A 15,300-nucleotide genomic window follows, 5' to 3' on the forward strand; every position below is an offset into this window, starting at 1 on the left:
TGCTTGGTTCTTGTTCTTGGAACATGCAGAAGACCCGTTCCAGACGACCTTAGGGGTCTAGATGTCTGATAGGAATCTAACAAATCAAGCATGTATTTTGGTCCAAGGCCATTAAGTGTTTTGTAGACGAGCAGTAGTATTTTATAGTCTATCCTTTGACTCACTGGAAGCCAGTGTAGCGATTTCAAAACCGGTGTAATGTGGTCCAGCTTCCTTGTATTTGTGAGGACTCTGGCTGCAGCATTCTGTACTAGCTGCAGTTTCCTGACTGATTTTTTATCAAGACCTGTAAATATACCGTTGCAGTAGTCCAATCTGCTGAAAATGAATGCATGCATAAGTTTTTCCATGTCTTGTTGAGTCAGAAGCCCCTTAATTCTGGTTATATTTTTTAGGTGGTAATAAGTGGATTTAGTGACGGACTTTATATGGCTATCAAATTTTAGGTCTGACTCAATAATTACGCCAAGGTTTCTGACTTGATTTGTAGCTGTAAGTGACATTGTGCTAAGTTGGCTGCTTATCTTTGACCTTTCCTTTTTTGGCCCAAAAATGATCACCTCTGTCTTCTCCACATTTAACTGGAGAAAATTCTGGCACATCCATTCATTGATTTGATGAATGCATTTACTCAGGGAGACTAAGGGACTATAATCATGTGGGGACACAGAAATGTACAGTTGTGTGTCATCTGCATAGGCGTGATAGGAGATGTCATACTGTTCCATTATCTGAGCTAACGGAAGCATATAGATGTTAAATAAGAGTGGTCCAAGAATTGACCCTTGAGGGACTCCACACGTGAATTTGGTTCGTTCTGACTGATAGTTTCCAATTGACACAAAGAAATCTCTATCATGTAAATAGGATGTGAACCACTGAAGAATAGTGTCAGTAAGCCCTACCCACTGTTCCAATCTGCTGAGTAGTATGTTGTGATCAACCGTGTCAAATGCGGCGCTGAGATCCAATAGTAGCAGAACAGATGATTTGCCTGCATCGGTATTCCGACGAATATCATTTAGGACTTTGATAAGCACGGTCTCGGTGCTGTGTTTTAGCACAAACTTCATTGGTTAAACTGTCTGTGCTCGATTGGTAGGAACAAAAACCAGGACCCACAGCGGCCCTTGAGGACAGGTTTGGACACCCATGGTCTAGTCTGTCTGCTTGTATTTCCTCTGTGGATCAACTGTTGCTGGTCTCTCATACGAAAATGGATCTGATTAGTTGGTCTCTCAGCACAATTGACAAGATTTTTTCAACAAGACACGGTGTACCAGGAGAGCCGTCCTGCCCAGATGGTACCTTCGCCGCTGGATACGTGAGAGATTCATGGGATCACTGGAAGCCAGAGTGTCTTACTGTCCTATCCGTGGGAGATATCGAGGATATTTGGCTGTTTGGCGTGATGGTCGTGGGGTTCCTTCTGGTTGGCTTAGGAGGTGCCCTGCTCTACCGGAAAGTTTCCAAGATGGCAGCTTTCAAGGAAATCAACAAATTGACCACGGATCAAACGGTGCGATTCAAGGCATTGGAGGACCGCGTCGAGGCTCGGATCGAGAACTGGTTCCGTGGACTCGCGGTTCGGTCCGAGGAAGGATGGAGAAAAGTGGATGCTACCTTGAGCAAGGTGACGGCAATGTCGAGGCAGACCGTGACTATTGGCAATGACTTAAAGGTCATGAGGTTTCACCTACGCCCTGAGGAGCGCAAATTTGACTCAATACTGATACACTTGTGCATACACACACTCACACACAACCTCCCCAGCTCCAGTCTGCCACCGCCTTTTTCTTACTATCACAGGCGCCTCCCCCCCTTACTCCAGCCATGACTGGTAGTTGTCCTTCTTTTTCGTACAAAAAAATCCCTGCACGTGACCTGTGTGTCGTGTCATATCCCTGCTATGTTGTATGATATATGTGTGTACTGTAACTTCTGTAACTCCTCTACTTGTAACTTGCTGTGTAGATTCTGAAGAAGAGAGAGAAGTTGGCGGCGGGGAACGTCTGCAACGGCCTGATGCTCACTCATCGAACGGAATTTCGCTGTCATCTATTGTCATCTTGTGAGAGCTGGTGTCAATGACAAATAAATCTCTGAATCTGAATCTATCATTTTTGTGACTTTGTGAGTGACTTGTGACTGGGTGGTTGAGTCATTTTTCAGGCTGCAACAACTAGTCGATTAATAAATTAGTTACCAACTAATTTGATAATCGATTTTTGCTGGCAGCTATGAGCAGTCCTGTTTGGATGCAATGTGAGGCTGCACGCGTGCCAGTGATTAGAGCAAGTGAGAGAGAGTTCACTGCTACATTCATGGTGGGTTGTTGTATTAAGAAATCTGTATTAGGAAGTGTTGAGAGTTAGATTGTCCTTTGTGTCATTAGATCCAGTGTGCCTCTGTCAGAGGTGAGTAAATGAAGCCATTTGTAGTGTTTGTATTCTTTGTTGATGAGACGTAACTACTTAGCACGGAGCGCTAAGCTAGTTAGCAATTATGCCAATCAGTGTCTTAAGTGCCCGTTTGTGTTGTGTTTTAGAGAAGCATATTAGCACTTGATTTATTGTTAGATTGTAAAGTTGTCTCATTTCTTTTTATAAAGAAACCACACACATCAACCCATTCACATAACAGTTAAGAGCAGTGGCTCTTAACCTGGGTTGCTCGAACCCAGATCGAGAAAGTCTAAGGGGTTCGGTGAAGGTAAAGAAACGCAGAGCCCTGTCTTTGTAAAATGATTAAATCTAGCCAAAGTGGCGTTTTAGACCAGGTTTTGGACTGGTTTGCTCCCAATTTAAAGGCTTGATCGATTTCTTTTAACTGCTAGTCCTCGATCTGATGGGAGGAGGAACTGGTTTGCTCAGTGGAAGGTTGACTCGCACTTGGTATGAGGGAATACAACAGACCAATGGGCAGCGTAGTCTCAAATTTTGACCTGTTTATAAGACATGCTGTCAAAATGAGAAGAGTTTTAAACGGAAATTTGCTAAATCATTAGCTTGCTAGCTTAGATATATCGGTTTTGAATTTGAAAAAAAATTGCTTAATTATCTAATCACGAAGGGTTCGGTGAATCCACATGTGAAACTAGTGGGGTTCAGTACTTTTAGCAAGGTTAAGAACCACTGGTTTAGAGTCTCAAAACAAATTCCCATTCAACTAAATTATCATACAAGAGAGTGTGCCTTAAAATTGGGGTTGGATTGCATTTATGAACTGTTTGATTAAAACAAAAAACAAAAAAAAAACGATTCATTACACTCTGCCTTGTCCTTATTTGATTTTGTTGTTTACTTTGTTTAAAGAAAATGAATGACACAATTTATATCAGCGTTTTGCCACGAGAAAAAAATATGTCAGTCAGAAGCACTTTTTTGTTTGAATGAACAGGACTTTTGTCTGATTTGCGTACTGAGAAATTATTTTTGTTTTATACTCTGAACCTTTATTAAAACTTTAACAAGTTTTATGTACTTAAAACACTGCAGTTGAGTCAGGAAGCTGTCATAAAATATTACTTTTGAAAAAAAAAAGTAATTTTTTTTGTCTTTATTGTTACTTACAACATGCCTAAAACAACAACTTAAATTGTGAAGGTCATTGAAAAAGTGACATTTATCCAATTAATCGTTTAATTAATTGTCCGATTAATCGATTATAAAAATAACCATTAGTTGCAGCAGTGAATTAGGACTACACACCTCCATGATGTCTTTAACCAGTGGTGTCCAGCGGGACAGTTGGTAGGTCTGCTCGCTCACTCTCTCCTTTCTGTCCAATTTCTTGCCTCTGCGGAGGGTTGACTGAAGAAAAAAAATGTGAGATCAAATCAAATTTAAAATCATATCTCAGAGAGTTACTTGAATCATGCAGTATACAGTCAATACATTCAAATGAAAAATAGCATGTATAACATCCAATTGTTATTCTTGGTGGACTTAAATATGTAGTGCAAAGAGAAGGAGTGAAATGTTACGTCTGTGACAATGGGGACTCCCAGATGAGCCATGTTGGTGATTATCTCACTGTCTTCAGGGGGGATCTGAGCATGCTGGATGAGCTTGTTCAGGTTCTCCTCCGTTATGCCTACAACACACACATACACATTACATAATCCCCTTGTGCACTGAATGGTTGTCATTAGCAGTTCTTATATTGTGACAGTGGAAAAGCTGTAATTGCTTTTGTCTACTGTGGCCAACAAAGAACACATTCAATTTTAGTGAGGATACAGTTATCTTCTTTTATATAACATGTAGTTCTGTGCGGAACAAAACTACACCATATAAATTGTGTGGTGTTTTTCATACCATTCTTGAGGAAGATGTAGAGCAGGATGATGCGGATTTTGTCGTATGTGCTGACATTGGCATCCAGCAGAATGGGTACGATAGCCCTCATGGGATCTTTAATTTTTTCCCCCTCAGCATCTGTGCCCATCGCAAGGTCCTACAACAAACAACTTGTTTGTCCAAGAGCTTATTACTTCGACATTTAAACTCTTGACAGTCAATCATTACATAATCGCACAGGCCAACAAATACATATTTCAACCCGTATCAGCGTGACGCAACAAAGCAGATACTAGGGGTGTGAACCTCTGCATAGCTCACAATGCTATATGGTTTGCGATACAAGGCTCACGATAATAATGCTCCCACGGTTTGGCGATAGAACAATTATCGATACATTGGTCAGGAAATCACTCTCGGATATTCTATGACGCAACTAATAAAGAGAAAAACAAGCTATTTTCATCCTTCTGCTGTGAATTGGAATGCATTTTTCACTAGTAGACGACCTATCCATGTGAACTGAGAGGGTGCCTCCCACTTCTAACGGATTGGACGTCTATGACCGTCAGTGGAAACCAATGAGTTGTTGATTTTCACTTCCTTTTACTTTTGGGACATTCTCAGGTCACGTCCTGTTGCTTTTGGGACATTTACAGATCACTTGTTGTTGATTTTGGGTTACTGAAAAAGAATTGACTAAGGAATATCTTCAAATGAATAGGTAGTGACTCAAAATCAACAAGAAGTAACCACGGACTTAAAGACTTGTAGTCTCTAATAAGCCACAATTGTTCTCTTTTACTAAAATATGTTATTAGAAACACATATATCATTGCCATTGATTTAAAAATCTATAATATTTAGTACATGTTTTGACCTACGGAGGGCGCCATGTTTTACGCGTGCAATGCAAAGCTGCGAAGCTGGTATGACAACTGACATGATTTTTTCACATTCTGCTGCTGGTCAGATTGTTTTTTTACAAAGCTGTGGGATGAGTTCCCGACGTCGTACCTGCATCTAATTCCAGCTCATCAGCAGTATCTTTAAACCGATCCAAGGCGGCTTGCCAAGATATTGACTTGCTGCCATCTGACAGTTTGTATTCCTGACCCCTTCGTTCCGAGTTGCATCTTTGCCTTGGTTTGTCCGTTCATCTGCCACTCACTGCGGTTTTCTCGCTGTAATTTTTTTTTATTGCGCCCGACCTACTGTCACAGACCCTTTTTAGGTCTCCCTTTTCGTGATCGCCTGTTTTTTTGCGTGTTCAATAAACCCTTTCACGCAATCCCTATGTTATTGTTGTCTGCTTGCTTCTCCATTTGCGGTCCGTAACAGACATTGCGGTGAAGTGAGCCGCATTTTGTAATTCTGTGGTCAAGCCAGCCGCACTCTCTATATAGTTGCGTTTCCCTTTCAGGTTTAACCACATAGAGACAAACTATGCATGTGAATTGCAATTGCTTTACACGGAAAATCATGACTTTGACATCATGCGGAAGTATAGTCTCACCTGTCGCACGGGAGACGTGGGTTTGAATCCCGCTCATTTTGTAAAACATTGACAGTGCGGTCCTGCTCATTTTTTTGCTCAGGTTCAAATTTGAATGGCAAAACCAACGACTTGTTTATGTAGCTAAAGAGTGACAGTGACACAAGTTTTCAACACCTAATAAATCACTCAATTTTTACATCAGAAACTTGATTCTTGAGACAGAATCATCTTAATTTTACCCAACAAAGCAAATTTTGCATTTTCTATATACAATCACATCTTATTTAGGTTGAATTCCGATGTCACAATTGCCTCAACACGTCTTGCCGATTATCTGGCCCTCATCGTTTTTAGATTGAATGTTACATGAAATAAAACACGTAAAAGCCCTTTTTTTGTATGGACGCAGAAATGTCTAAATACTACTTTTTTTGCTAAAAAAATGGGGAGTTGGCCAAAAATTATCTGATTATTTAAATGTAAAGTTCTGCTATTGTGTATGGGTACAAAAACCAACATGGTGGCCATCACAAAAATTCTTGTAAATAAATGCGTAAATCCTGGAATTTCTCCAACAGTCTAGATTCTTGCTTTGGCAGTTATCATTCATTTTACGTAAGTATTTCAAGCTAAAGTTACGCTAATTTTTTCCCGTTCATTTCCTTTTTGTCACAAAGTTTCAAAGTGCATACATTTTGCCATTTTATATAATAATTACCTTGAATCCTCAACCAAATATCTCTTGAGACACTCCGGCTTGCTGGCATGCACCAAAACGTTTTTCATGTTTCCACCTAAATCCGGCATTAGAATGCAGCGTGTTTGGGTTTATCGCAGTGAAAGCTGCCACGACGCTCTGCCTGGCCCGGCCCCCTACGAAAAGCCGTGGCGCAACGTCTGCAGGAGCTGTCTCGTCGACTAATAGTTTATGGTGAGAGCATATCGATAACCTTTCAGGCTACAAAGTATCGTGATATATCACCTTTTCGATATATTGTCACACCCCTAATGGAAACGAAGAAATTCACAACAGGGTCTCCGGCTAATGACCATAATAAATGTGCTATAATTAAGTAAAATAATGTCTTCTGTTGTTGCTGCAATTTCACCTGTTCCACACGGCACAGCTTGTCTACTGTCCCCTGGTAATGCTTCATGCAGTCTTCAGCAAGCTGCAGGTGAGTGGAGTACTAGAAAACGCAGCATACTTAGTTAGCATTCCCACAAAGATAAGTAAAAGAACCAGTGTGGACATATCCACACCTTGCTTAGCTCCTTCTGATACTGAGGCATTTTCTTCAACATCTGGGACAGATCCCTCATTGTGGTCTGTTGAAAGACAATCAACATCAAATTACACAAGCCGTCAGTTGTTTATCATAAACCATCCACTGAGGCAAGAACCGAGCACTACAGAGCAACATGTTTGATAACCTAACAAACATTTAGTGAATGTTCATTCTATGTTATGTTGGCATTACTGTTCCTTGGGCATGTTTCACATTTCGTAGAAAGTAAACAAAAAAAATATTTCTTTGGAGATTTGCCATTTTCCAAAATCTTTATACTGTATATGGCGGAAAACACAGAAAAGGCTGAAAAAGCAGTTTCTGCTCTTGCACTCCTCTTTAAAAGAAACTGCTGTATTTTAAGCCAAAACAACTGTTGTGTTTGACAGAACAATATGTCTATATGCTGCCATAGCAGATTCATGGCGCATTAAGCCCCCGAACTGTTTTTAATTTGTCCCTTTTACCCTGAAAACGCCCGTTTACAGACGTCGCGCAACTGCTTTTGTTTCAACCCAGCCATAAAACGAAGGTAATTAATTATATTTATTATTCAAAATGTCTGTTGTTTTTAGCTTAGAATCATTAATTGATGTCTCATATTTCGTTTAAAAAAAAAAAAAAAAGACTTTAAAAAATTATTCACTCACATATTTTAAACTTTTAAACAAATTATGTCACAATGAAAAAAATGGCGTCTGTAAAAAAGTCACAGATATCTACCTCATAACTATCGCTTAATTGTATTTTTTTTTTGTTACTGTCGTGTTTTCTCCAATATGTTAGATGATAAATAATCGATCCAAACAAAAAAAAAAATTGAAAAAAAAAATAAACGTTTAAAAGGGAATATATAAGAAAAAGAAAGTCTCGACCACTCCTTGATGTCTGCGATTTCTGCATCGAGACCCTTGTTATATTACCATGTTTCACCCATAAAATCTCCAAAAAATCCAGCTGTGGTCATTCTCATCTGTGTCTTGACACTCCATGATACATGCTACATGGAGTTTTGGATCGAAACAAGGTAAGTACGCGATAATATATCGTTAAAGTCATGGTGTCTGTAATTCTGCTCTCGCGTGCTCTCACCTCCAGATAGGGTTTTGCTGTTTAAAAAAATGTTGTTTTTTTTTTGTTTTTTTTTCCCAAATGTCCTCCTGTTCAAATTTTTCTTCCCCCAGAAAATTGAGGTTTTAAGCTTTCCAATGATGTATCACACATGCGTTTCGGAAAATTTTGAAAGTTTGGTAAATTGGGGGTCTTAGAGCGAAACTTCAAGTCACCTGAGTGTTTTCCACCATATACTGAAAAAAGATGCAAGGGGAACAGAGAGTTGTAGTCCAACTTCTACCTTTTCTCCAGTGTTCATTCTCTTGCTGGAAGAAAACTCCTTCAGCTGACGTGTCACTTCCCTGAATGTATTGAAAAAATGTTTAGTATATTTCTAGATACGACTTGAGAACTACTGTAAAGATGTTTGTATGATTAGGAAAGTACTCACTGGGACACCTCTGCAATGTGTTTGTGTCTCAGGCTGACCCACAGGTCATCGTCTTCATGCAGAAGAACCTCTTTCTCACGAGAGTCTCCCATGCCACTAGTGTCATACCTGAGCAAAAACAGTTTAAGTCAAATAGATTACAGACAGTCTTTAATTGTTTTAAAAACTTTGTGTACTTGTAAACGTCGTTTTCAATGGGCAGCAAGTCATAGCCCATAGCCTGGAAGGTGAGCTCATGCAGCACAGGTGAGACAGGGTCAAAGGCCCTGTCCAAGATGATCAACTGTGAACGAGCCTTATCTGGACCCTGCACATTTAGACACACAATGTTATCTTTACTCTCAATGTGAAAAGAAGAAGTATACTCATAGAAATCCTGGTCAAAATGGAATAAAATAAGGCTGACCTCTCCCATGGTAGGGTCATCAGCCTTGTAGGCATCCAGTTTATCTTGAACCAGCTGAGCCAGGGTCGCATTGTCTTTGTAGTCCCTAATTTATGGACAGATGCCAGATGGATGGAACCATGTGTGAGGAATAAATACAAATGACAACATTCTGATTCACATTTGAACTACAGCAACAGGCAGCAAGTACAGTAAGTGGTTTGAAACGGATAGAATCACATTTCGCCAGTGGCGTGCACTAGGGTTGTTCTGATCATGTTTTTTTGCTCCCGATCCGATCCCGATCGTTTTAGTTTGAGTATCTGCCGATCCCGATATTTCCCGATCCGATTGCTTTTTTTTGCTCCCGATTCAATTCCAATCATTCCCGATAATTTTCCCCCATCATATACATTTTGGCAATGCATTAAGAAAAAAATGAATAAAACTCGGACAAATATATACATTCAACATACAGTACATAAGTACTGTATTTGTTTATTATGACAATAAATCCTCAAGATGGCATTTACATTATTAACATTCTTTCTGTGAGAGGGATCCACGGATAGAAAGACTTGTGACTTTGTATATTGTGACTAAATATTGCCATCTAGTGTATTTGTTGAGCTTTCAGTAAATGATACTGAAGGCCATGCCCAATGCATGATGGGAAGTGGAACCATGACCAGTGAAACCACGACTGTGTGTAGTGCTACCAATTCATATATCTTCTCTGCGATGGGCTATAATGTAAGGTGTTAAGACAAAGATCAATTGTTACCTTGCTCCCCCCACAAGGTTTCCCATGATATAATTAATTGTAGGAAGAGGGATTGTAAGGTTTTAGCCATTTAAAATAAGGATCTAAAGGCTGCCAAAATTCACTCTACTCACTCTGCGCTGCCTTTTAGCTCTCTGTGTTAGCAAAACGGCGCCATTACAGATGAAGCACTATAATGTATGAGTGGGTCGTGCAGCACATGCATTAATTGCGTTAAATATTTTAATGTGATACATTTTTTAAAAAATTAATTACGGCTGCTATTGGAATAAATTTGATAACCCTACCTTAAGCCTAAACTAAAGACTCTGGATAGGTGTAACATATTATATCTTTAACATTAAATACAATTAGAAAACGATTTAATTAAAATAAATATATATATATATATATATATATATATATATATATATATATATATATATATATATATATATATATATATATATATATATATATATATATATATATAAAAAGGCATGGCTGACATTTTTTTGCCGATTCCGATACTTTGAAAATGACGTGATCGGACCCGATCGGCCGATCGATCGGGACATCTTTAGCGTGCACAGACAATTTGGGGGGCAGGTGCTCAGAGGGGGCAAAAAGGGCACCTTTTGCAGAGTATGTAATTGCCAACCCGGCTGTCTCGTTAGTACAATTTATAAAAAGAAAGAAGAGTCATTGCAGATGTATTACGTAATTATATACAGTATTTATTCTATATTTAAAAAGTAGCAACCTATTCCAAACCAGCAAGGGTCAACAAAACATTTTATTCTTTCCTTTCGTGGCATGATTGCTACTGCAAGTGGTAAATATATATATATATATTTTTTTAAACACAAATATGAATCAGCCTGCTTAGTGACATTACAACAGGGCACACACCAGTGTTGTTAATAACAGTGTTAGAATATAACGGCGTTATCTTTGTCAGTAGTGAGTAATCTAATTACTTTTCCCATCTTTTCATGCCAATGCCGTTACTGAGGATGTGAAGACGCACTTTACTACAATTTGGTTGAGTGACGCAGGAGACACGGAGAGAGCAGTTGCAAACGTGATGCTAGGTGGCTCGCAGTAGCATCTAGCGTGGCGAGTGTCATCTTAAACTCTCAGGCAACTTTTTTTTTTTTTTTAACATACAATTCGTGGCGTTCAGGTGGGTATAATGGACTGTTTTCCTGTTGAGTATGCATTATCATCAGCAAGTGGGCGTTGTGCTACAATATAATAATAACCCAGATAGCAGACCGACATTGAAAAGATGTTGGATCAACGTTCCGCTGTCGATCTTATGTTGTTGAATCAACGTTGACAGCGGACGTTGATTTGTCATCATTTTTGCACCCTCAATTAATGTGGTTTCTATGTTGAAATCCTTACAAAACCTAAACGTCATTTCTGTTCTTAATAATATTGGAACAACGCTGAATCAATGTTAAGTTTTCCTTCATTTTCAACCATGACGCTATTATTGCCTTCAAAGATACCTTTATTTAGAGGTCCTGCTTTACAGACAGAAGAAACAGCTAGGCTGACTAATAAAATATTATACTGACTAAATAATAAAATAAAAACTTAGATTTCAATTTTTTTTTTCTTTATTATTTTTGGAGTTCATCAACTATAAAACAATGTTTACCCAACCATCGCTTGACAAACAATAGAACAACGTTGTTTCAACGTCGACAAGTGTCAGTATTTCCAACATTGATTCAACATTGTTTATTTTTTAAAATTTAAAGGTCAAACATACTGATTCAATGTCAGTCTGCTATCTGGGAATTAGGTTTTGTTATTTATCATCAAAAATAGTCACTTGCCCTAAAATTTTCTATGATGTATCCATAAACCTTGTGTGATTTCTTTTAATCATTACAACTAGAGCAAAGACAGGAGAGGGAAGAGATTCAGAGCCTCACCTGCATATTGAAAAATATATCTATATACTGTATATTAAGGGTGTGACAGTACCCACAAGTCACGGTTCAGTACGTACTTCGGTACGGGGTCACGGTTTGATGCGGTTACAGTACAACAGGAAAAACAAAAAGGCTTTTCTTTTCTCACATCATTTGAATGTTAAAATTTGCATACCATTACACTCTTATATACAGTAGGTAAAATTTTAAAATAAATAAATAAATAAAGTAAAATGTGTGACCTATGTTTTTTTTGGGGGGGGGGGCAGTTCAATTCAATCTGTTAATATAAGCATATTTGATGTGAAAGACATTATAGAATTGATCATGTAATAACGTGTACAATGTGCAGGTTGTGTGTATGGAGTGAATAGAGTAATACAACCATATTAAATGGGTGCATTCTGTAGATTATGCTATGGAGACTTAAAACTCCAATGTATTTTATCTATTTATTTACCGGTGAAATGTACACTGGGACACTGCACATCAATACTGGGGCACATACCCCAGTGAAATACAGCATATCTGGTGACACCCATGCATCAAGTTAGGCATGTTTCCTAGCCCCAAATTACTACTGGACTGTCTCAGAAAATTAGAATACACAATATTCTAATTTTCTGAGACAGTCCTGTATATTGTTCTATGTAAAGGACGTCAGCCAAGGTCGGCCCCCCACATTTTTACCACGCCAAATCTGGTCCCCTTTGCAAAAAGTTTGGACACCCCTGCTTTAAATGGTGGATTAATGTACAGGACTGTCTCAGAAAATTAGAATATTGTGTATTCTAATTTTCTGAGACAGTCCAGTACTTATTAAAAATTTGTGATCACAAAAGTTTGATAAAAATTGAGTTAGGTTCACTTATCATATTTAATTAAGTTGTATATTAGCATTTACAGTGTAAACCTTGGTCACCATAAATGAAGGATTTCAGTGGCTAAATGAAATAGCTTACTTAGCTAAACTGTTGTGAAGTGGCCTTTTTGACAGGCACAATTTTGTTTATAAGTTTATGGAAAGACTGTTGATGCTTTTTTTTATACATATACCTGTATATATTTCTGATTATGTTCACCTCTTGAGTTGAACAGCAACTGAAGACAAATAAGCACTAAGTGAAAGTGGAAGCCTACCCATAAAATGAATCATCAAATTATTGTATTGTCCTCACTGTAGATCTACTGTATCGCCAAAATATCTTCAACACACAAAACGGGCATGGCTGCTCTTATATCTTTTCCGTCCCTTTGTGCTCACCCTCGGTATCTGACGGCAGGGTACTCCTTAAGCGTGGCACACAGTGTGGCCAGTTGCTCAGCCAGCCTCTCCATTACAGGGTTCTTCAATTGGGTCTTATGGGGGCTGTAGAAACTGTGGAAGGCATCAGCATTGTCCAGAGAGTACACCTACGCAGAGAGGACCAAACAACTTGGGTGAGTTTTGCTGCTTCTTATAGTCGTGTTCTTCTCTCATTTTATGAACATTAATTATTCTCTAGCACCAGATAACTCCCAATTGAGCGAATGTTTTTTTTCTAATATTACGAATGTCGCAACATACAAAATTTTCAGGTTAAGACACGCCTCGAAGGGAAAATATTGCCTCTTGTTAAGAAAGAAATTTCAGGATATGAAAGGCAAAAATACAGTATGGCTGGTACTCGCAGCTCCTGAACGTAACATACTTATAGCTGCTCTGCCATTGGCTATCGCCAAGCATTCCTGGCATCCAGTTGGCTATGAGCAGAGGTGGGTAAAGTAGCCAAAAATTTTACTCAAGTAAGAGGAGCGTTAATTCAAAATGAATATAATACTCGAGTAAAATTAAAAGTAGTGATCCAAAAAAAGTACTCAAGTACAAGTAAAAAAGTATTTGGTGAAAAGAATACTGAAGTAATGAGTAACATTGTGAATAACTACTATCGATGCTTGATTTAAAAAAAATAATAATTCTCAGCACAAAGTTATCTATATGATGTGTTATTATTACACTGTACTATAACCTATTACATAACGTCATTAAGGCAAAGAAATACCCCAAAAATCATTTAATTCCGACAAAGGAAAAAAAAATCTACAGAAATAAAAGCATAATTCGTCCAAGAGCATGACTGCCATCTAGTGGATATTTCCTATTATGAAATTACAAGGATAAGATCTCCAGTTTTCTATGGTCAATCGGTGCCAAATAAAAACTGGGATGAGCACACTTTCGTGTCATGTTGATGGCAGCGCTCAATGTCAAAGTGGTACCTCTACATACAAAGTTAATTCGTTTCAAGAACTTGTTTGTAAGTCGAAATGGTCGTATGTTGAGCAGGATTTTCCCATAAGAATACATTACAATTCCATTAATTCGTTCCAGAGCCCGAAAACCTACGCTAAATCCTTAATAAGTACTTCTGGTACTATTGCAAATAGATACTACACAGAGCAAAACAAATAAATTATTATTAAAAATTGGAATAATAATATAATAATAGTAATAATAATAATAATAATAATAATACCTGTAATAATGTAACAAATCGGGTTCTAATGTGGTGAATGTGTTTTGCGTGGTGAGGTGACAGGGTGAGAGAGGACTTTTTACTTTCACTTTTCATGTTCAGCTGCGGCGAACAGTAGCCATGTTTCGTTGGACAAGTTCTGAAATAAATGATTAAAAACCTGACAAAGCTGGCGATTTTGGGGGTAATGTTACAATCATAATAATTGTCACCTTAACTTATAAAGACTGGCGAACGTAGGAGGACAATCGAGATCATAGACATTCTACGGCTGTATTGTCGAGCCAATTTACGGACGCGCACACCACGCTCATATTTTTCCATCATTTTCATCTTCAATTGGTAAGCCTCACTTTTTCCTTTTTTTCCCACCTGCACTAGCATTCTTGGAACCCATGTTTTTTTTCTCACAAGAAAGTCCGCCGTGCGTCCGTCTTGCGGGAAAACAAAGAAACAGCGGCGCTATCATAAATCGTCGTATTTTGAGTACGTTGTCGGCTGTAGAAACAAATGGCGAATCAAATTTCACCTCGGATGTCGAAAAGATCAGGTGTCGAAGCGATCGTATGTCGAGGTACCACTGTGCTTCATTATTTACAGTGCTTTAAAGAAGCCACGTGTTTGAACAGGCCGGCATGATCATCGAACGTCAAGCCTGATTGGTATAATCGAGTCACGTGATTATTGTAGATTAAGTAGAATCTAGTATGTAGAAAAAACAGGAAAAATGTAAAGACGAGTGTAGCTCAAAGTAAAGGCGTAAGAGTAGCGTTTCTTCTTTTACAAATCTACTCAAGTAAAAGTAAGAAGTATAGCTCTGTAAAACTACTCTCAGAGTCTTTTTTTAAAAAGTTTCTCAAGTAAATGTAAGGGAGAAAATGTAACAAGTTACTGCCCAACTCTGGCTGAAAGGGACCTCTACTGCAACAGTATGTGTGTATTGTAGTGTCCTCTTCATTCACCTCTTGTGTTCAGACAGCTTTACATAAGTGTATTAACTTTTATTCTTTATTCTTGTTTTTTTTTTACATTATGCACAACTCAAATTTTATGTTTATTGTGCAATAATCTAAATTGTAACATGTATTTGTTCCA

At 38.3% G+C, this 15,300-nt stretch overlaps 1 protein-coding gene across 3 annotated transcripts in view; it reads right to left on the reverse strand.

Annotated features, from left to right (window-relative positions):
* The window catches only part of stxbp1a (syntaxin binding protein 1a), a 78,156-nt gene that overhangs the window by 26,267 nt on the left and 36,589 nt on the right, over window positions 1-15,300 (reverse strand). For all 3 annotated transcript variants that reach the window (XM_057818528.1, XM_057818527.1, XM_057818529.1), the window contains 10 exons: window positions 12,954-13,102; window positions 8,999-9,083; window positions 8,769-8,899; window positions 8,593-8,700; window positions 8,443-8,503; window positions 7,063-7,128; window positions 6,909-6,989; window positions 4,320-4,458; window positions 3,986-4,095; window positions 3,711-3,812 (listed from right to left, as the gene is read on the reverse strand). In XM_057818528.1, coding sequence (XP_057674511.1) covers window positions 3,711-3,812; window positions 3,986-4,095; window positions 4,320-4,458; window positions 6,909-6,989; window positions 7,063-7,128; window positions 8,443-8,503; window positions 8,593-8,700; window positions 8,769-8,899; window positions 8,999-9,083; window positions 12,954-13,102 — 1,032 coding nt within the window. The remainder of the gene's footprint in view (window positions 1-3,710; window positions 3,813-3,985; window positions 4,096-4,319; window positions 4,459-6,908; window positions 6,990-7,062; window positions 7,129-8,442; window positions 8,504-8,592; window positions 8,701-8,768; window positions 8,900-8,998; window positions 9,084-12,953; window positions 13,103-15,300) is intronic.

This window comes from Corythoichthys intestinalis, chromosome 17, assembly GCF_030265065.1.
Source record: "Corythoichthys intestinalis isolate RoL2023-P3 chromosome 17, ASM3026506v1, whole genome shotgun sequence".
Taxonomy (NCBI): Eukaryota; Metazoa; Chordata; class Actinopteri; order Syngnathiformes; family Syngnathidae; genus Corythoichthys; species Corythoichthys intestinalis.